Source organism: Cherax quadricarinatus, chromosome 71 (assembly GCF_038502225.1).
Source record: "Cherax quadricarinatus isolate ZL_2023a chromosome 71, ASM3850222v1, whole genome shotgun sequence".
Taxonomy (NCBI): Eukaryota; Metazoa; Arthropoda; class Malacostraca; order Decapoda; family Parastacidae; genus Cherax; species Cherax quadricarinatus.
The window spans coordinates 15470926-15493753 of NC_091362.1; the positions used below are offsets into that span (position 1 = coordinate 15470926).

At 45.6% G+C, this 22828-nt stretch overlaps 1 protein-coding gene and 1 long non-coding RNA gene across 4 annotated transcripts in view; one reads left to right on the forward strand and one right to left on the reverse strand.

Annotated features, from left to right (window-relative positions):
- The window catches only part of LOC128700325 (uncharacterized), a 56923-nt gene extending 51430 nt beyond the window's left edge, over positions 1–5493 (reverse strand). For 2 of the 3 annotated variants that reach the window (XR_011393999.1, XR_011393997.1), the window contains exons 1-2: positions 5402–5493; positions 4709–4892 (exon numbers count right to left, since the gene is read on the reverse strand). This is a non-coding gene — a long non-coding RNA (uncharacterized lncRNA). The remainder of the gene's footprint in view (positions 1–4708; positions 4893–5401) is intronic. The other variant, XR_011393998.1, reaches the window with a different exon arrangement.
- A 9732-nt stretch (positions 5494–15225) lies between these two features.
- The window catches only part of LOC128700326 (sodium-dependent nutrient amino acid transporter 1), a 71449-nt gene continuing 63846 nt past the window's right edge, over positions 15226–22828 (forward strand). Inside the window, exon 1 of the mRNA XM_053793432.2 lies at positions 15226–15378. Coding sequence (XP_053649407.1) covers positions 15364–15378 — 15 coding nt within the window. The 5' untranslated portion in view covers positions 15226–15363. The remainder of the gene's footprint in view (positions 15379–22828) is intronic.

A 22828-nucleotide genomic window follows, 5' to 3' on the forward strand; every position in this document is an offset into this window, starting at 1 on the left:
AAGGGGTCTAGGTAAGATCAAGGGGTCTAGGCGAGATCAAGGGGGTCTAGGCGAGATCAAGGGGGTCTAGGTGAGATCAAGGGGGTCTAGGTGAGATCAAGGGGGTCTAGGTGAGATCAAGGGGTCTAGGTGAGATCAAGGGGGACTAGGCTAGATCAAGGGGGTCTAGGTTAGATCAAGGGGGTCTAGGTGAGATCAAGGGGGTCTAGGTGAGATCAAGGGGGGTCTAGGTGAGATCAAGGGGGTCTAGGTGAGATCAAGGGGGTCTAGGTGAGATCAAGGGGGTCTAGGTGAGATCAAGGGGGTCTAGGTGAGATCAAGGGGGCCTAGGTAAGATCAAGGGGGCCTAGGTGAGATCAAGGGGGCCTAGATGAGATCAAGGGGGCCTAGGTGAGATCAAGGGGGCCTAGGTAAGATCAAGGGGATCTAGGTAAGATCAAGGGGCCTAGGTAAGATCAAGGGGATCTAGGTAAGATCAGAGGGGCCTAGGTAAGATCAAGGGGATCTAGGTAAGATCAGAGGGGCCTAGGTAAGATCAAGGGGATCTAGGTATGGTCAAGGGGCCTAGGTAAGATCAAGGGGGCCTAGGTAAGATCAAGGGGATCTAGGTAAGATCAAGGGGGCCTAGGTAAGATCAAGGGGGCCTAGGTAAGATCAAGGGGCCTAGGTAAGATCAAGGGGCCTAGGTAAGATCAAGGGGGCCTAGGTAAGATCAAGGGGGCCTAGGTAAGATCAAGGGGGCCTAGGTAAGATCAAGGGGGCCTAGGTAAGATCAAGGAGGCCTAGGTAAGATCAAGGGGGCCTAGGTAAGATCAAGGGGGCCTAGGTAAGATCAAGGGGGCCTAGGTAAGATCAAGGGGGCCTAGGTAAGATCAAGTGGGCCTGGGTAAGATCAAGGGGTCTAGATAGTATCAAGGGGTCTAGATAAGATCAAGGGGTCTAGGTAAGATCAAGGGGTCTAGGCGAGATCAAGGGGGTCTAGGCGAGATCAAGGGGGTCTAGGTGAGATCAAGGGGGTCTAGGTGAGATCAAGGGGGTCTAGGTGAGATCAAGGGGTCTAGGTGAGATCAAGGGGGTCTAGGTGAGATCAAGGGGGTCTAGGTGAGGTCAAGGGGGGTCTAGGTGAGATCAAGGGGGTCTAGGTGAGATCAAGGGGGTCTAGGTGAGATCAAGGGGGTCTAGGTGAGATCAAGGGGGTCTAGGTGAGATCAAGGGGGCCTAGGTGAGATCAAGGGGGCCTAGGTGAGATCAAGGGGGACTAGGTGAGATCAGGGGGGCCTAGGTGAGATCAAGGGGGCCTAGATGAGATCAAGGGGGCCTAGGTGAGATCAAGGGGGCCTAGGTGAGATCAAGGGGGCCTAGGTAAGATCAAGGGGCCTAGGTAAGATCAAGGGGGTCTAGGTAAGATCAGAGGGGCCTAGGTAAGATCAAGGGGATCTAGGTAAGATCAAGGGGCCTAGGTAAGATCAAGGGGATCTAGGTAAGATCAGAGGGGCCTAGGTAAGATCAGAGGGGCCTAGGTAAGATCAGAGGGGCCTAGGTAAGATCAAGGGGATCTAGGTAAGATCAAGGGGCCTAGGTGAGATCAAGGGGCCTAGGTAAGATCAAGGGGGCCTAGGTAAGATCAAGGGGGCCTAGGTAAGATCAAGGGGGCCTAGGTAAGATCAAGGGGGCCTAGGTAAGATCAAGGGGGACTAGGTAAGATCAAGGGGGCCTAGGTAAGATCAAGGGGGCCTAGGTAAGATCAAGGGGGCCTAGGTAAGATCAAGGGGGCCTAGGTAAGATCAAGTGGGCCTGGGTAAGATCAAGGGGTCTAGATAGTATCAAGGGGTCTAGATAAGATCAAGGGGTCTAGGTAAGATCAAGGGGATCTAGGCAAGATCAAGGGGGTCTAGGCAAGATCAAGGAGGTCTAGGTGAGATCAAGGGGGTCTAGGTGAGATCAAGGGGGTCTAGGCGAGATCAAGGGGGTCTAGGTGAGATCAAGGGGGTCTAGGTGAGATCAAGGGGGTCTAGGTGAGATCAAGGGGGGTCTAGGTGAGATCAAGGGGGTCTAGGTGAGATCAAGGGGGTCTAGGCGAGATCAAGGGGGTCTAGTTGAGATCCAGGGGGCCTAGATTAGATCAAGGGGGGCCTAGGTGAGATCAAGGGGGCCTAGGTGAGATCAAGGGGGCCTAGATGAGATCAAGGGGGCCTAGGTGAGATCAAGGGGGCCTAGGTGAGATCAAGGGGGCCTAGGTGAGATCAAGGGGGCCTAGGTGAGATCAAGGGGGCCTAGGTAAGATCAAGGGGGCCTAGGTAAGATCAAGGGGGCCTAGGTAAGATCATGGGGGCCTAGGTAAGATCAGAGGGGATCTAGGTAAGATCAGAGGGGCCTAGGTAAGATCAAGGGGGCTTAGGTAAGATCAAGGGGGCTTAGGTAAGATCAAGGGGGCCTAGGTAAGATCAAGGGGGCCTAGGTAAGATCAGAGGGGATCTAGGTAAGATCAAGGGGCCTAGGTAAGATCAAGGGGGCCTAGGTAAGATCAAGGGGGCCTAGGTAAGATCAAAGGGGCCTAGGTAAGATCAAGGGGGCCTAGGTAAGATCAAGGGGGCCTAGGTAAGATCAAGGGGGCCTAGGTAAGATCAAGGGGATCTAGGTAAGATCAAGGGGGCCTAGGTAAGATCAGAGGGGCCTAGGTAAGATCAAGGGGGCCTAGGTAAGATCAAGTGGGCCTGGGTAAGATCAAGGGGTCTAGATAGTATCAAGGGGTCTAGATAAGATCAAGGGGTCTAGGTAAGATCAAGGGGTCTAGTTAAGATCAAGGGGTCTAGTTAAGATCAAGGGGTCTAGATAAGATCAAGGGGTCTAGATAAGATCAAGGGGTCTAGGTAAGATCAAGGGGTCTAGTTAAGAACAAGGGGTCTAGGTAAGATCAAGGGGTCTAGATAAGATCAAGGGGTCTAGGTAAGATCAAGGGGTCTAGTTAAGATCAAGGGGTCTAGATAAGATCAAGGGGTCTAGATACGATCAAGGGGTCTAGTTAAGATCAAGGGGTCTAGGTAAGATTAAGGGGTCTAGGTAAGATCAAGGGGTCTAGATAAGATCAAGGGGTCTAGATAAGATCAAGGGGTCTAGGTAAGATCAAGGGGTTTAGGTAAGATCAAGGGGTCTAGGTAAGATGAAGGGGTCTAGGTAAGATCAAGGGGTCTAGGTAAGATCAAGGGGTCTAGGTAAGATCAAGGGGTCTAGATAAGATCAAGGGGTCTAGTTAAGATCAAGGGGTCTAGGTAAGATCAAGGGGTCTAGATAAGATCAAGGGGTCTAGGTAAGATCAAGGGGTCTAGGTAAGATCAAGGGGTCTAGGTAAGATCAAGGGGTCTAGGTAAGATCAAGGGGTCTAGTTAAGATCAAGGGGTCTAGATAAGATCAAGGGGTCTAGTTAAGATCAAGGGGTCTAGGTAAGATCAAGGGTTCTAGGTAAGATCAAGGGGTCTAGGTAAGATCAAGGGGCCTAGGTAAGATCAAGTGGTCTAGTTAAGATCAAGGGGTCTAGTTAAGATCAAGGGGTCTAGGTAAGATCAAGGGGTCTAGATAAGATCAAGGGGTCTAGGTGAGATCAAGGGGTCTAGGTAAGATCAAGTGTTCTAGGTAAGATCAGTCAGTCTACAAAGTCACTGTAATTATACACTGTATAACCCAATTTCAAAAAATGCCCCCCCCCAGACGCTCTAACACAGACTCTGGGGTTGTAAGCGCTAAACCCACAAGGTACTACTACTGAAAATACTTTTGGGACTTCAAAGAATAAAATTACTTGGCCAGGCCCTCTAAAATACTACTGAAAATAAAAAGATATGGCTAATTCCACATTTCTGAGGAATTATTATTGATTTTTCCGGCTATAATATATTCTGCCTAAGGAAAATTTATCCCGTCATGTGAAGGTAAAACTTTGGCTGTGTAGTTTTAAAAACAGGTTAGAGAAATGAGTGGTTGAGTTGGACCTGCCTAACATGGGCCAATAGGCCTGTTTCAGTGCTCCTTTATGTCTTAATAATGGGTGTGCCTGATTTAATAGGCTTTCCTATCAGCCGGCATCAAGACCTCTACCATTACCCTCACCACACTAAATTCAGTATAATTATTAACCCGGTAGATTAACACAGAATTACAAAAGTCAGGATGACATCTATGACATTATTATTAGGGTATTTATACTCCCCCAGGATGCGACCCCTACCAGTAGGCCTGCTGCAGTGTTCCTCCTTTATGTGAATAGTGCCAATGGATATAAGGAAACATGCTCACTTGTGCCTGGGATCGAATCTCGGTTCTTCAGTTAACGCCACTACTATCTGAGCCATCACTTACACATTTCATCTCTGATTCCTACAATCTTGCAGGATGGGTATAGACTACATAATAAATACATTACACTAACTAAAACTTCCTAAAATCTAACCAGTCTTCAATTCTAAGCTTTACAACCCATTTCTCCAATTTTTATTTCCACCTCATCCAAGGTAACCTATAGAATACATTCCTCATTATTTCTTGGCCAGAGATTTTATCTCCGGTCGGGAGATAAGCTAATATTTCCCACTAACCTACTTTTGATATCAATCGCTTACAATATTTCCTATACTCTCCCCACCACCTTCCCACCTAATACAATCACTATCTGCTTCAATAACCCAACTTTAGTGGACTTATAACCTGGAAATACCTTACAAGGGGGCCCTGCCCACCTCTAACGACGTCTCCAACTGCTGCATCTCCATATAACACAATGTTATGGGTCAGACCATTTACTAGTGTGGTTGTCTCCACCCCTCAGACTGGTCAAAGTTGCAGTGTTGATCAATGTTGCAGCAGACACAGCCAGGCACAACACTCCTAAATTACCACACCTGAAACAAAACATTCACATTATAACCATGAACATTACACACATTTATAGGTAAACATTTATAGGTAAACATTTATAGGTAAACATTTATAGGTAAACATTTGTCTTTAATAAATATTTCTTTCACATAAACCTGATGACTGACAATTTGTTTACATGGAAGTTTATATCTGGACCACAAGGCGCAAGTTCCTTGGATCAAGAGACCTTCTGTAACTTATTTTTCAATAATGGAAAAAAAAATAGCCAGGAACTGGATGCACCATTATGGGTTATGCAACGCCTAGTGTGAGAGTTATTGTTTGATCAGAGGAAGGGGAGTAGCTCCAGTTCCTCGCATCAAAACCCCTCCACTAAGGTCAATCCCCCCCCCTCTAAGGCATTAGACTTCAAAGAAAATTAAGACTATTAAAATAATAATTTGGTGACCAAACCGGTGGTGGGGACCAGGAGCTGCAGCTCAACTCTACTACTGTTGTACCGATAAATACGTCACCAGACAATACTTACGTTATTTAGGTGTATTAAAAGGATGGGAAAGCTGTAAAGCCGGCGGGGCGGCAGAAGGAGGAGCAACACATCTCTTCTTTACGACCACTGAATTTCAACTAAACTTTAGTGACCTTGAGGTTGGTCACTGTCCTGACCTTCGCTATAACACCATCACTGATAACCTGACTAACTCTGACTACCACCACTAGATGGCACTACTACACCACCATTACAATCACTAAATGCCACTGCTACACCCTCACTATCAGTACTACTCATGGTGGAACGCTCAACCCGTGGGGGGTCATGGATCACCTGGGAGGATAACTTCATTTCCAGGTGACATATATCACATTCCTTAGATCAAGAGACCCTCACCACCACCTTCAAGGAACCTCTCTCAAAGTCACCACTCTCACCACCAGAGGCGCTGAACTCCACTACTATTGTATCACTAGTACCAGGGCCGGATTTATAAGGAGGCAACTGTCCCGGACCCCTCTGCCAGAGGGGCCCCCAGATGAAGGACTTTGTAACATAATGTAAAAATAAAAAAAAAAATAATTAATAAAAGGAGTTAACAAATAAAGTGTGTGGGGGGATCAGAAAATAAAAAGAAAGGGTGCCCCCACCCCCTCTCTCTTTGAATAATATAACGATTTCTGGTTAGCGTCAGTTTAGAGGTAAATGACCATACCATGAGGTCAGAGATGACCAGGGTGCACATGCGTGTGTGTGTGTGTGTGTCATTAACTACATTGTTATTAAATGTCAAAAAATCTGAATATTTGTTTTTTCAGAAGACCCAGAATGCCCTGGAAAATTAAGTTGTCAGGAGCTCAGAAAAGAAAGATTTCCATAGAATCAAGCGAAAGAAATGCTACAGTCTTGACAGAGACAAAATTCCTTACAGAAATTTTCTCTGCTACCGCAGTGGAAAACCTAGAAGCTACTAATGAAGAACCAGTAGCACTACCAGATGATGTTTCTTCTGAGGACACACCCGCATTCCCAAGAACATCTGCAGAAAATAAAAAGAACATACCAAATCAAGATAGTAAAGGTGATAAATCACCACAACCACATTTTACAGATACTTGTGTAGACATGGACAGTGAAGCGCCACCATGTAATTCAGATCCAGCCATATGTTTCCTGTCAGAGAAAACCTTGTGTCCTTTTGGTCAACTGCCACCATATACATAGATACCGAAAGCGGGACACCAAAGGTATAAATAAATACACATCGGTAATTATTATATAGTGTAGATGGAAAATATTACAAACTAAAAATTATAGTCAAGTATTCTTAAAGTCAATAAAATTGAGAGAAAACTGCTGTTTATCATTCATTTAAGTTCATTTCTTTTTTTGCAATTCAATTTAATTTCCATGTTGAGGCCCCCCAAACCTAAAATGCCCCGGGCCCCCCAAGGTCTAAATCCGGCCCTGCCGTCGTCACCTCTCCTGCAGGCGGCGACACAGGCCCGGCTGAAGATTGAGACACTTATGCAACACTGTGTGGCGAAACGTTTCCTGAATAAAGATTCCCATATGTTACATAAGTGTCTCAATCTTCAACTTGTCGGTTTTTCAAACCATTCATCACACAGGCCCGGCTACCAGTCCTCCATGGTGATTCGTTTTTCTGACCTGATGCGCTTTGCTCTCTGCTGCACCTCACCTTCCTTCCTGCTGCACCTCACCTTACTTCCTGCTGCACCTCACCTTACTTCCTGCTACACCTCACCTTCCTTCCTGCTGCACCTCACTTTCATGCTGCACCTCAATCACTACCATTTGAGTACGTAAATAACAAAAAAAGGCACAATACCATCTGGGTACCTGCTTGTTCGCCCATACCCTTCTGATCTGAAGCCTGGGATGAGCATCACCTCTCCTTAATTACTACTACTCCTAATAATAATATCTTTATTTCTACAAGTACATGTACAAGGTATGCAGGCCTAACTGACATCAATGACATACTACTACACAGAAAGCCGCTTGTTATGCAGAGCATTTCGGGCAAATTAGGTCAATTTTGTCCCAGGATGCGACCCACACCAGTCGACTAACACCCAGGTACCCATTATTAGTGATGAGTGAACATGGACAATGGATGCAATGAAACACGCCCAATATTTCTTACCTTTGCCGGGAATCGAACCCGGACACTCATCGTGTGAAGCGAGAGCTTTAGCCACCAAGCAATTCTTCCACTGATTATTGAACATTTCGTAGCTATATTACGTGCCTTGCATATGCTACACATCTTTGTTCAGTATGTGACCATAACCTGTGATCTAGTAGAGGGCAGGTTGACATACACATACACAGCCTCACATCCAGAGTGAGGGGGATATACGACCACTTATCCTGCTCAGCGACATGAATTCTCCCATATTACTCAAAAGCCTACCGGATTAACACATCATTAACCTCGAATGGGATATTCATGACCTTGAGTCAGGTGTACACACGTCGAACCTCAGAGCCTTACTGTTACATCTATGAACCTCACAATTAGTGGAGAACTAGATTATGTGCAAATAAGACACAAGTATATAGTCAAGTTATTTATAGAGGGAAGAATTTCGGCATTATTGGCTTAAAGAATCCTTTACCAGTCCTTATCGTCACCTTCAATAAATGTCGTGAATGTGCATGCGTCTTATTCCCATAATCTGTCGGTATAACATACCTGTATGTGTCCACAGATTCTGATGCTCGTCCACCAGCTTTTCTTACGCCTTTGTTGACAGCAACATCGTCAAGATTCTCTTCTCTCCCTTGACGGCCGAGTGAAGAGTATCATACGTATCCTGGATCAACTGAAGTAACTAAAAATAAATAACAAACTCCTGGGGAAATTGCTCCCTGTACCAGCTCCACACCTAGTGTAGATGAATGGTTCACAGAACTGATAAGGTGATAAATTAAGACACATGTGCAACATTTGGGTATCTTTAATGAGGAAACGTTTCGCCACACAGTGGCTTCATCAGTCCATACGAAGGAGAATGATGAAGAACAGGAGTTTGAGATAATAAGTCCCTCAGCCTTGAGTCGATGTCATCAGTTCATCAATCTTGAAAAGAATACACGATATGTATGTATGTATGTATGTACAATGTTCGCCAAGACCGTAGTCCTGGCACGGGTCTCAATCTTGCGATGACCCGTCTCTGGCTCCCGAGGGAGAAAGGTTTCTACAATGATGCGACATATGCTGTTCAAGCACTCTTCTGGTCAGTTCAACTGGTGCATCTCATAAGCAACAACACCGTATGTACTCCTAACTATGGACACTAGCGAGGAGGAGGATATGTCGTTATCACAGGTAACAGCTTGTCTGGTTCGTTGACTCCATGGTACACTAGTGTGGCCGCAGTCATCTCTGGTTCCTCTTCGGGAGGGAATATCAATCTTAGTTGCCTGCGGAGTGTCTCAGTAACTTCGCACTCCAGAAGATAGTGTGTTAGGGGCTGCTGGACAACCTGCTGACAGTACTGGCACATCTCCTCCTCAGCCTTGTCTACCATCATCTTGGCTGTGGGAAAGCCCAAACGAAGCCAATGGATGGCGGTACACTGCGCTCTGGACCAGCTTCTATCATATGGAGGGGGTTCTCCCTGAGTCGCTGCTCGGTACCACTGTTGAGATGGGGTATCACCTAAGACCTCCCCCATAAGTTTCATGGCTCTGGCAGCCACCAGTTTGGTCTGTCGTAGGCTGATTGGGACAGTAATCCCAACATGTGGATAGTCTGTTGCTGCCTTGGCTGCATCATCTGCCGCCTCATTTCCCCGGATGCCAGCATGGCTGGGGATCCAGTTCAATGTCGATCTGTTACCCTGAACTTCTAAGGCTGTCATTATGCTCAGGATCGATGTGATGAGGTGAACATTGTCCTGTGGTTGAGGATGGGAGAGGGCATTGATTGCAGAGGTGGAATCAACATGTATGACAGGTCGGAGTTGATGTCGTAGGGCATGTGACAATGCCTGCTGAATCGCCACCAGCTCAGCTTGAAGGATCGTGCAGTGGTCAGGGAGTCGCCAGCCTTGTGTGTGACCATTGTGGTACAGTCCAGCTGCTGCTCTCTTCCTGTCAGGGTCGACAGAACCATCTGTGAAATACACTGCACATGTGCCTCCCTCTGCCAGTGCCATGCTTGTCTCAGCATGATTGCTGAGGGTGTCTTGACTGCAGAGACGCTTAGAGATGGGTAGCTGCATGATGCAAACATCGGCTGGATCTGGGCGCCAGGGAGGTGGTGGATGGTACCCAGCAACAGGAAGGTCACAACTCTTCTCAAGGAGTAGTTGTATAGGCAGCAGCTTCCGCCCAGCAGCACAAAACGAACGAATCCAGGAGTAGTCCGTGAAGAGTGTGGGATCTTGTGCCATGGTTGTCAATATCCGTCTCCTTAGTGGGGTACCTTGCTGCCGGTGCAGAATCGTGGCCACTTCGCAGGCGTTTATGTATCTTACTCTGTCAGCCAAGGAAGGAAGCCGGGCCTCAGATCTGAGACATACTGTGTTGGTCCAGATGGGGGCCCCAAGCATAGTTCTTATCGCCTGATTTTGTACGACCTCCACCCTTTGCCTGCTCTGCGGGAAGAGATGAGCTAACGCCGGTGCACCGTAGTCAATGAGCGAGCGTATAGCTTGTATATAGTACAAGCGAAGTACGTCTTTGCTTGCCCCTGCACGGTGCCTCGTCATGGCTCTCATGGCGTTGAGTCTGAGTAGTGCACGTGACCTGACATACTCGGCCTGTTTCTGAAAGGTCAGCTTTTTATCAATGTAGATTCCCAAGTACAGGTAGGAGCCTGTCCACTCAAGTTCTATATCCTGAATACGTAATCTATTCACAGGATCTGGTCCCTTGAACATCATTGCAAGAGATTTCTCGGCCGAGATCTTGAGGCCTAGTTCCTTGCAAGACTGCGTAATTAGGTCCAAAGCTCTCTGAGCCTGTCGTTCTAAATTGCCTTTCCCATTCACTACGAGTGCAAGATCATCAGCATAGCTGAGGAGCTGTGTACCACTATGAAAGGGAAGGCTCACAAGTTCCTGCATAAGGATGTTAAACAGGGTAGGACTGAGCACACCTCCTTGTGGTGTACCGTTTTCCAGGGATTTAAAGGAAGAGTAGTGTCCCTGAAAGCTGACACAGGCCTGCCTGCCCCTAAGGTAGGACTCTATCCAGGCCAGGAGGCATCCTTTGATTCCCTTCCAAGCTAGTATTGCCAGAATTGCTGTGGGGCTGGCTAGCTCAAATGCCTTTTCAAGGTCGAGGTAGACGACAATACTAGGTTTTTTGTTACTATCAGCAATCTGGCTTAGTAGAGTGGTTATGCACTCTGCTGTACCCACTCCTTTGGTGAAGCCAAATATGTGATGATGAGAGGGTCCAAGTTTCCATAGGAGACGGTTTAACACCATCCTCTCAGCAGTCTTGGCTAAGCAGCTGGTCAGCGATATGGGTCTCATACTGCCTGGGTCCTTGGGCTTTGGAATTGGTACGATGGTAGCTTTCTCCCAAGCTGCTAGGAGTGTCCTGGCCCTCCACGACTTGTTAATGACGTCTAGTATGGCCTCCCATCCACTCTGCCCAGCCCGTGCAATCATGGAGTATGTAACACCATCGATGCCCGGGGCAGTGTCACCTGTGTTCTTAATGGCACGTCGGAGTTCCAAGTCCGTGAGGTCTTCATCAGTCACATCTTCCGACTCACATGCAGCTTGTATCGTTAGCTGGCGCTGTGGCAGAAGATCCGTCTGTATATTCCGGATGTCCTGTGGGAGCTGAGTGGAGGCTCCCCTGGAAGTGAAAAGCTCCACTAGTTTCTCAACTTCCTTGGATGGGTTCGGGTGTGCTGGTGGCCTCGGCTTGCTCTTGCCAGTTGCTATGTTGAGCTTGCCCCATATCTCAGATAAGGTGGTGTGATGCCCGAATGTTGAGCACCACTCCAGCCATTTCTCAGTTTTTACTCTGAGAGAGACTCTGCGGGCATGCTGCACAATGGCTCTCAGAGTATTCCTGTTCTCTGCCGTAGGGTTACGCCTGTATAGTTTCCTAAAAGAGTTGATGCGGTGGTTCTGCTCCCGCACCTCGTCGTTGTAGAACCACCAGTCTCTTTAGTGAGTGCGTCCTGCGGACTTCTTTGGAATTGCGCACTCTGCTGCCTGGATGAGAACAGTGATTAGCTCCTGTTCAGCCGTATCACAGTCTTCAGATAGAGAGTATGTGGACCACCAGTCATGAAGATAATCCTCGAACACCTTCCAGTTGGCCCTCTTTACGTCCCATCTAGGAGGCAGCACAACTGTGGGAGGCCTGTTGATGTTGAAGGTGGTGATCACTGCAAAGTGGTCACTGACATGGTGAGGATGAGTTTCCCATGTGGTTCCTGCTGCGAGTTGTCTTGACCGGAAGGTAAGGTCGAGGCAGCCACCCAACAGGTGTGTGAGGTCTCCATTGTTTAGCAACTTTACCTCTGGAATATCGTGTAGGAGCATTGCTATGTGTCTGCCAGCAGCATTGGTTGCTGAGTGAGAGTGCAGCATTGGGTGATGTGCGTTGAAATCTCCACCCACAATAATACACTCAGTGCATGCTAGTGCGAGGAGCTCTGCAATGTCGAGGGTGTGTCTTGGGTTCTTGTAGATGCTATAGATGGTAATGGGCGCCCCAGGTATGTGCACAAGGATGGCCTGTACCTCGACATCCTCCCCACAGTCCACAGGGTTGGCTATAACCTCGTGAGGTATTGTATTGGATACAAATACAGCTGTGCCTCTGCAGTGAACGCCCGGGTCCAAGTGCCGAAAATACCCAGCAAAACCGGGTAGTCTTGGGCACATAGTCGAGACAGTCAGAGTTTCTTGTAGCAAGATGATGTCAACCCGATCCCGAATTACTGCCTCCAGCAAGAGGTGCTGTTTGCCCCTCAGGCCCTGGATGTTCCATTGTAGGACCTTGAGGGTGTGATTTGGTACCGAGGTTATTCCATCGCTGTTGTTTCCTGAGCTGGAGACTGAGTCCTGCCCGCTCTGAGAACCTGCAAATTCATGGCATCCACTGTCTCCTCTTCGGTCAGAAAGCACACTCTCAGGAGCGTACTGACCATCTGCCGGAATGCGCTCTGTTGTTCCGTGGAGTTGATTGTGTTGCAAACAAGATCCGTGAACACCTTGATGAGTGCTACTAGATCCTCCCTGGTGAGGGCCTGCTTTGGAGTTGGGTTCGAAACAGTGGATATTATCTGGGCTGTTGTGGTCTGTAGGGACTGCTGAGGGTTGGATTTCTTTATTGTATGCACCGTGGTCTGTTGCTGTATACCAGGTTGGGTAGCCGGGATCTGCTGGTGAGGTGCCAGTTGAGTCTGCAAAGGGCCTGTGCCGGGTAAGGAGTGCCTGCGTTGTCGTGCTATGGCCGGTGGGGGCTCGTTTAGTGCCACCTGCTGATCGCATTGACCAGATGCACCCTGTTGACGCCTCCTGTTCCTCTTGTTTCTGTTTCTTCGTTGAGGTAGGGGTGCAGGAGGTTCTTGACCTTGACGCCTGGTTGAGACTTCTAGGGTTGGGAATTCCTGGGCATTGACTTGGGTTAGTTGCTGAGAGATCTGCGGTATGGCAGGTTTCTCTGCACCCATCGTTTGCTGAGAGTGATGATCCGTCGTAGCCTGTTGCCGAGTTTTTGGCGTCTTCCAGACTTCTTGAATTCTGGCGAGCCTCTCGGGGCATCGAGGATTCCAGGCATGGTGTTTCTGCCTGCAGTTCGGGCATTGTGGAGTGGGTGGCGATGCATTTTTCAGCTTGGTGATGCATTCCTCGGTAGGGTGGTGCTGGCTGCAAACACCGCAGATTACTGTGTTCGGACAGAGTGCACCCAGGTGTCCATAACGCTGACACTTGAAACAGCGAACTGGTTCTGCTGTGAAGGTCCTGACATCGTACCTGCCCCAAGAACCGAGGTCCAGCTGGGATGGCAGTGGTCCTACATGCTGAATGAGGACCTGTCGGGTTGGTGCGTTGCCTGCCGTCTTTGCCTTGAGACGTTGAGCTGACACCACACTGGGGTGAGCTGCTACTGCCTCGATGGACATCATCAGCGGGTATCGCATCACTACACCCTGGGTGATCTTCTGCCGAGAGTCCAGTTCCTCCAGGGTGAATGAGCGATCTGTCTCCATGACTCTCTTCAAGGTGGTATACATTTCCTTGTTGAGAGGAGTCAATATTGGTTCTCCCCTCAAGTTGAACCATATCTTGAACTTCAGGTTGTGTCGTGATTCCAGGTATGAAACAACGCCATAGTGGGTTCTGTGGTCCCCGTAAGACTTCACCTTGAATTTGCCAGGTCGGTTGAGCTGGTTTGCCTGCTCCTTGGACGGACGGCGCTTCTTCTTGTTGTCCACAGTGTTCCATCCCTCTTGGTTTTCGGGGGTGCGTTGTTTATTTCCGCACCTGTTTCTATTGTCGCTGGCTCCATGGTTGGGACTGTCAGATCTGCTACAATGTGAGCAGGATCTTCCTCTTCCTCTCGCAACTTCTTCGCTAGAATTTCGCCCCACATTTCCAAATCTGAGTCCTCCGTCGTGTTCATGGAGCATCGTGGCCTCTTCTTTTCGGCAGAAGCCATGTGCCTATCTTGTAATAAGGTAGTGAACTCCGTGAACTGAGTGTGTATCAATGGATTGTTGTAATACGAGTCTTCCTACCACAGAGTTTTACACGATATGTGCGAAAAAGTAGCTTATATACTGTAGACAGGAGAGGTGCAGCAGTCGTAGGTGGTATCACATTTGACGAATGTGGAAGTAGGTCATGCCTACCATTCTCCTTTGTATGGGCTGATGAAGTCACTGTGTGGCGAAACGTTTCCTCATTAAAGATACCCAAATGTTGCACATGTGTCTAATTTATCCACACCTAGTGCTGACACTCCTCTTCCACACTGCTCCACCAGGCTTGGAACACCAGTAGTTGTTGGGGTCACCACCAGAGAGCTCCACCCAGGTCACCTACCCAGCACACACACCATTTTGACTGCTTTCATTGACCCCGTAAGCTTTAACTTACCGTAATGCTGTAATTATGGAAGACGAAGCCAATAAGTAAACCGAAAATGCGGGAAAAAACTGAAACGACCAATAATAAATAATAATAATAATAATAATAATAATAATAATAATAATAATAATAATAATAATAATAATAATAATGACAATAATAATAATAATAATAATAATAATAATAATAATAATAATAATATACACCGAGAAATTCATGCTTCTCGGTATATACAGAGATACACATCTTTCAGTGTATATACTCAGTCGTGTGAAGTGAAAGCTAATGCTTTTAGTGGGTTATATATACATTGCTGGAGGGTTTGTAACAGAGAGTTGACATTCTAGCGACGACTGGCATCACTCTCAACATCGGATAAGCCCCGTTATACAAATAAAACGAACGATCACCCATTACAAAAAAAGGGCTTACGAAATGTATTGAGAATTACGTATCATTAGCAGTGACTGTGGATGGAAGACTGGTAGAGGATACAGGAAGATTTTGACAAGAGAAGTTTCAAGGCAGGTGGGAAACATCCAGCTCACCTGGATCACTCGAAGACAAGCGGCGGAGGCTGCATTCACTCCTTGACACCCTCGGGGATCTACCTATTGCTCTAGGAAAACTTTTGCTCACCTGTGACTCACACTCAGCTTTCGGCTGCAGCGGAGTGCACTGTATAGCAAGCTTAAGCTTTACAGTTTGTATACCCTACTGGAAAACACCGTTATACACTCGCCCCTGGAAGTCGGTACTTGCAGCTAGGAGTATAAATCAACGTTGTTGAGTAGTGATCTGTGTGTATCATCACTTTTCCAACCAACACGAGGGACACCTCTTCTCCCATCACTTCCGCCGGCATCCACAAATTTCCACCAACACACCACCAACATGACTGCCCAGAATGTAAGTCCCATGTCTCTATTGTCCAGTATTATGCTGACCCTGGGGTCACAGACCTTCGGCCCTATAAAAAAAATACGCGTGGCCCCTCTGGAATGATCAGACTTCAGTGTTCTGTAGACTCTTCAGAAGAAATTAAACCTTGAATTAATGTTGATTTGAATTTTAAATTTATGAATTCAATTACTGTAATTATATCGTAGTTAAATTTCACGTCACGTTTCGTTAAAATATCGAGAGTTAAATTCCTGCATTTGAATTTGCATATTTTTGAAGTGCAATCCCGTATGCTCAGTTTAACCTTTAATGTGACTCAGTTGAATAAAAAAAGGTCAGCGAACTCATGCAGACGCTTCTGGTCGTAGTTCCAGTGGAACTACGAGTGGCAGCAGTAATCTTTCTACTGCACAGTTTGAATTATTGCTCGGCATACAGCTTACACTGTTAAAAATATGCCTGTGTTCGTTTACCTGGCAAGGGGAGAGTATGAGCAAGCCTCCTCGTTATACCTGCTGCCCCTGTTCACCTATCAGTAAATAGGTACCCGGGTGTTACCAGACTATCATGGGTGGCATCCTTAGGTACGAAACCCTAGTGGATATAAGATATACTGTCAATCCTTGCTGGGTTATCCTACGTTAAATCAACTTTTATCCAACTAAGAACGCACTAGCGCTCATTAAAATTCTCATCCACGCTATGCCAAGCCATGCCCCGGCATGCTGCCATTCTCAACGTAACACAGCTGATGCAGCCACGGAGACGATGGGAGGCAGACATACACTGCCTTCTATTGTCTCCAGCTCATAAGCTCTGTATGGAATTAATCAAGTCACTGGTTGGTCAAATATCTTAAAAATGAATATACCCAGATGTTGCGCACGTGTCTCAATCATCAACTACTTGGCATTGTAGAGCTATTAATGATATGATTCATCATATTTGTTTCCACGCACAGTAGTGAGGGTGATAATGTATAAAGAAGCAAACGGCGTCATACGTTGACTTTTTTTTGGGTTATCCTAGGTAATTTACACTATTCATGGTAATTGTATTTATGTGTACCTGTGCCTAGAGTTACTAATTCAGCGTGGGAAAACTGTTTTAAATCCCACACAGTGTAATTTTAAAGGTGCGGAGAGATGGAGTGAACTGGCAGTCCTGTGACACCCTGAGAAAGCCTAATTGAAAAGTATAATTTTCATGGGGAAGCGCAAAGCCTGTAGGGGTCGTTACAACGCCTGGGGAATGAAAGGTAATGAGGTGCAATGCAAAGAAAAGGAAGGGGGCTCCATTTCCTAAGATCAAGAGCCTTTCATCTGCTTCGAGGGACTCTCTCCTTGAAGGAACATCGTTGAAGAGGTTAAATTTTTCAGCATAAACCTTAAATAATAGCTGATATATATATATATATATATATATATATATATATATATATATATATATATATATATATATATATATATATATATATATATATATATATATATATATATATATATATATATATATATATATATACACACAACATCCTGGAATATAGCTTCTGTGACGTCATAGTTTGTTGCCAGAAACTTAAATTATTATATATTATTAGTTCATTTATTTCGTTTACTTAAATACCTAATTAAATCTTTTTGCTAACTGACGCAACAATATGAGACAAATAAAAGCATAATGTTACAAGCTTTCTCAGTATGGAAAGTTAGAGAGAGAGTACAATGTGTCTGGCAAGACTATGACGTCAACAGGAGTGGCTAGGTGGATAATACTGAGAAGAACCTTGAGAACTGACCCACACCACGACTTCCATAACAAAGAAACATGCGCATTGTGTTTTTACATTGACCGAGACGCCTTTATTGGCTCCTACAGGAGCTACACACCTGAGATATGCTTAAAATACAGCGGAGTACGATCCTGGCGAGGTATTGTAAAGGTGTTCGGGGACCTAGGAAGGAGCTTCGCGTCGTCTGGTACGTACATGCAACATCTGCAACCTGCAAGCCAGGGTGACCCAGAGAAAAAAAACTCATTTGCCATCACTAGCTCTTATGCTGTCTCTCCAGAGGAGCAGATACTTTGTATGTACCAGTAATAACCACTGCACCTTTCAAGGTGTTGGCACGAAACACTTGGTCCCAACCTCAAAAAGTCGTGATACACAAACGCACACACACACACCCACACCTAGCCAAGCATGTAAAGAAACTAGAGAAAGTGCAAAGGTTTGCAACAAGACTAGTCCCAGAGTTAAGAGGTATGTCCTATGAGGAGAGGTTAAGGGAAATCAACCTGACGACACTGGAGGACAGGAGAGATACCTAGTTACCTGGAGGTTATTCCGGGGATCAACGCCCCCGCGGCCCGGTCCATGACCAGGCCTCCCGATGGATCAGGGCCTGATCAACTAGGCTGTTACTGCTGGCCGCACGCAGTCCAACGTACGAGCCACAGCCCGGCTGATCCGGTACTGACTTTAGGTATCTGTCCAGCTCTCTCTTGAAGGCAGCCAGGGGTTTATTGGCAATTCCCCTAATGCTTGATGGGAGGCTGTTAAACAGTTTTGGGCCCCGGACACTTACGGTCTTTTCCCTTAGTGTACCAATGGCGCCCCTACTTTTTATTGGGGGCATTTTGCATCGCCTGCCCAGTCTTTTACTTTCGTAGGGAGTGATTTCTGTGTGCAGATTTGGGACCATTCCTTCCAAGATTTTCCAAGTGTAGATTATGATATATCTCTCCCTCCTGCGTTCCAACGAGTACAAGTCAAGTGCTTCCAAGCGTTCCCAGTAGTTAAGGTGCTTGACAGAACTTATACGTGCAGTAAAGGATCTCTGTACACTCTCTAGATCTGCGATTTCACCTGCTTTGAATGGAGATGTTAATGTACAGCAGTATTCTAGCCTAGAGAGAACAAGTGATTTGAAAAGGATCATCATGGGCTTGGCATCTCTCGTTTTGAAAGTTCTCATTATCCATCCTATCATTTTCTTTGCACGTGCGATCGTGGCACTGTTGTGATCCTTGAAAGTGAGATCCTCAGACATTACTACTCCCAGGTCCCTTACATTATTTTTCCGCTCTATTGTATGGCCGGAGTCAGTAGTATACTCTGTTTTAGTTATTATCTCCTCCAGTTTTCCATAACGGAGTAGTTGGAATTTGTCCTCATTGAACATCATATTGTTTACCGTTGCCCACTGGAAAACTTTGTTTATATCTTCTTGGAGGTTAACCGCGTCCTCAGCAGATGACAGCCTCATGCAGATCCTAGTATCATCCGCAAAGGATGATACGGTGCTGTGGTGTATATCTCTGTTTATGTCTGATATGAGGATAAGGAATAAGATGGGGGCGAGTACTGTGCCTTGTGGAACAGAGCTCTTCACTATGGCAGCCTCCGATTTAACTCTGTTGACCACTACTCTTTGTGTTCGATTTGTTAGGAAGTTGAAGATCCATCTCCCCACTTTCCCAGTTATTCCTTTAGCACGTATTTTATGGGCTATTACGCCATGATCGCATTTGTCAAATGCTTTTGCAAAGTCTGTGTATATTACATCTGCATTCTGATTTTCTTCCAGTGCATCCAAGGCCATGTCATAGTGATCCAGTAGTTGTGAGAGGCAGGAGCGACCTGCCCTGAACCCATGTTGCCCTGGATTGTGCAGATTTTGGGAATCCAGGTGATTTGCAATCCTGCTTCTTAGCACTCTTTCAAAAATTTTTATGATGTGGGACGTCAGAGCTATTGGTCTATAGTTCTTAGCTAATGCTGTGCTGCCACCTTTATGGAGTGGGGCTATATCCGTTGTTTTAAGTGACTGTGGAATTTCACCCATGTCCAAGCTCCTCCTCCATAGTGTACTTAGGGCACGCGAGAGGGGTTTCTTGCAGTTCTTAATGAAAACAGAGTTCCACGAGTCTGGGCCCGGGGCTGAGTGCATAGGCATGTTGTCAATGGCTTTTTCGAAATCTATCGGAGTTAGGGTAATGTCGGAAATCTGGCATACATTTATGGAGTTTTGAGGCTCATTCATGAAGAAATAATTTGGGTCGTCGATCCTCAGACCGATTAGTGGTTCACTAAACACAGAGTCGTACTGGGATTTCAATATTTCACTCATTTCCTTGTTGTCATCTGTGTAAGTCCCATCCTGTCTGAGTAAGGGCCCGATACTAGATGTGGTATTTGCCTTGTTTTTGGCATATGAAAAGAAATATTTTGAATTTCTTTCAATTTCACTAATAGCTTTAAGCTCCTCCTGCCTCTCCTGGTTCCTGTAAGAGTTATTTAGCTTAAGTTCGATAGTTTCCACTTCCCTGGTCAGCGCCTCCTTTCGTGTATCAGATATTCTAGCACTCCTGAGGAGCTCAGTGACTCTTCGTCGTCTTCTGTAGAGGGAGCGTCTTTTTCTCTCCAGTTTACTCCTGCTCTTCTTCTTTCTTAGGGGAATATGCCTAGAACATGCTTCGGCTACCAGGACATGATAACGACTTACAAAATACTGAGAGGAATTGACAAGGTGGACAAAGAGAGGATGTTCCAGAGACTGGACACAGCAACACGGGGACACAGTTGGAAGCTGAAGACACAGATGAATCACAGGGATGTTAGGAAGTATTTCTTCAGCCACAGAGTAGTCAGTAAGTGGAATAGTTTGGGAAGCGATGTAGTGGAGGCAGGATCCATACATTGCTTTAAGCAGAGGTATGATAAATTTAGCTCACGGCTCAGGGAGAGTGACCTAGTAGCGATCAGTGAAGAGGCGGGGCCAGGAGCTTGGACTCGACCCCCGCAACCTCAACTAGGTGAGTACAACTAGGTGAGTACACACACACACACTTTACCAAACTGCGACAGGTGATTGTTTCGTGGCTTCATTTGTATACAGATTGCTTGTTGAGGCGGGTATTCAAACAGGAGGAAGCTGAAATTAATCCTTGAGCATTCCACTGTCACGAGTGTCCTCGCAACATGAAACAAGTCGCTAGGCTCATGTTGTTTGTAGAATCGATGGCGGAGTAGATAAGGCGACATGTATGTTGTGTTGTCTCTTGAGGCGGGACAATGTGTCGTGGGGTCGAACCCTGGCCTGCCGTAGTTTGGTAAATGTTTCAATATCACGTGTTTCGTGGTTTCATTGATATATATATATATATATATATATATATATATATATATATATATATATATATATATATATATATATATATATATATATATATATATATCAGAATTTAGCTAAAAAAAATTGCGTTAAAGTGAGGCTTCTAAGTTTTGGTCCAAAAATCAAAATTTTAATATCATTGTGGATAAAAAAAAATATCTAGCATTCTGTAAAACAATTTTTTTGGAATAGTTAAATTTTTAAGGTGGTGATGAGCGTCTCATATCGTGTACCTGGGGGGGTATTCCGGGGATCAACGCCCCCTCGGCCGGTCCAGGACCAGGCCTCGCGGTGGATCAGGGCCTGATCAACCAGGTTGTTACCTCTGGTCGCATGTAAACCGACGTACGAACCACAGCCTGGCTGATCAGCTCCCTCGTAATTATAGTTTCTTAAATTTTTCTCATATGGCTGTTTTATACATCAGAAAAACGAGGCTGACCTGAAGTACGTCTTGACTAAAAAATGAATTTATTTTCCTACATTGATGAATCGGAGCGATAAGACTTATTGTAGCCTGGTATCCCCATTGTAACATTCTATTCGTAAATAGGAACAAATGTAGTCCCTCACTTTCGATTATTTATACATACGAATTTACGTTAATGTACACTTATTGTGAAAGGATAGATCATTTAACGAATTGTTCATGTGAAGTCACGTTTTGTTGTTATCGTACAGTGGAGGCCATTGTCTACCTTCCTTCAGACTCTGTCATACATTATCTTCCCCTTTTATTCCTCCTCAGTCTTCTCTCCTATCTTCCTCTTCTTCCCTCCTCTCTTTATTTGTTCCTCTACCCTCTATCCTCCTTCCTTTCTATGCATTCCTTTTAGTCTCTTTCCACTTTCTGTCTCATACCTTTCTCCTGTCTGGTACCTCCTTCCTTCCTTACTACTCCCTGCGAGACGATAATTCTAACAATAGCTCCAGCTATTGTACAACAAAACATCTGAATCAACCACAGATACAAAACCCATAGACTGTAAGTAGTAAATTTTATAGTAATCTTTATTTCTACAAGTACATGATACAACTTATACAGACCATAGCTGATATAAGTGACATAGTATATAGAAAGATCCTTGTTATGCAGAGCATATCGGGCAAATTAGGTCAATTTTGTCCCCAGGATGCGACCCACACCAGTCGGCCAACACTCAGGTGCCTACCTACTCTCTCCTAGGTAAACAGGGAAAACATGTGTCTTAGGGAAACAATCCTTAATGTTTCCACCCGTAGCTGGGATCGAACCACAAAACTCAGTGTGTGTGTGACCTGAGATTACTATCTCTTTATAACCCATCCTGTATGATGGAATATGACACTACATCGATGGTTCAGAAAATAGACAAGTTGATGAATTAGACACTTGTGTAACACTCGGGAATATTGTGGAAACGTTTCGCTACACAGTGGCTTCATCAGTCCATTACAGAGAAAAACGGTGGAAAATGAGGAGCTTGAGGTGATCAGTCCCTCATCCTGGAGTCAATGTGTTCAGTCCACATCGACTCCAGTCTGAGGGACTGATTACCTCAAACTCCTTCTGATCTTCCACCATTCTTCTCTGTATTGGACTGAAGAAGCTACTAACTGGCGATACGTTTCCACAGTAAAAGATATCCAATACTGCACCGGAATATAACGGGTGAAACACTTCTAGCTTTTGTTTCCACAATACAATGATCGTATAAGAAAGACACATATGCAACAGTTAGGTATCTTTATTTCGAAACGTTTCGCCTACACAGTAGGCTTCTTCAGTCGAGTACAGAAAAGTTGATAGAAGCAGAAGATACTTGAAGACGATGTAATCAGTCCATCACCTGAGGGACTGACCACCTCAAAACTTTAAGGGTGATGGACTGATTACATCGTCTTCAAGTATCTTCTGCTTCTATCAACTTTTCTGTACTCGACTGAAGAAGCCTACTGTGTAGGCGAAACGTTTCGAAATAAAGATACCTAACTGTTGCATATGTGTCTTACCTAACAACCTGTCGGTATTTTATACCATTTTAATGTTCGATCGTATAAGAATTTGGCAACAGCACACAAAAGTTACGAAACATTTTGCTATTGTTATTATCACTGTTATTACTGCAGCAGATTCAAGGTCACGCAAGTTGTATCCCGTATAAGTTAATGAGTCCACACACAGCATTGTTCTATCTAATGATGATAAATAACAACGATCTTGCTTCTCTCTCCCCCTCCTTCAGCACTCCGTCAGGACTCTATCTTGAAGCCCATGAACACCTTTAAGCGTTATATAT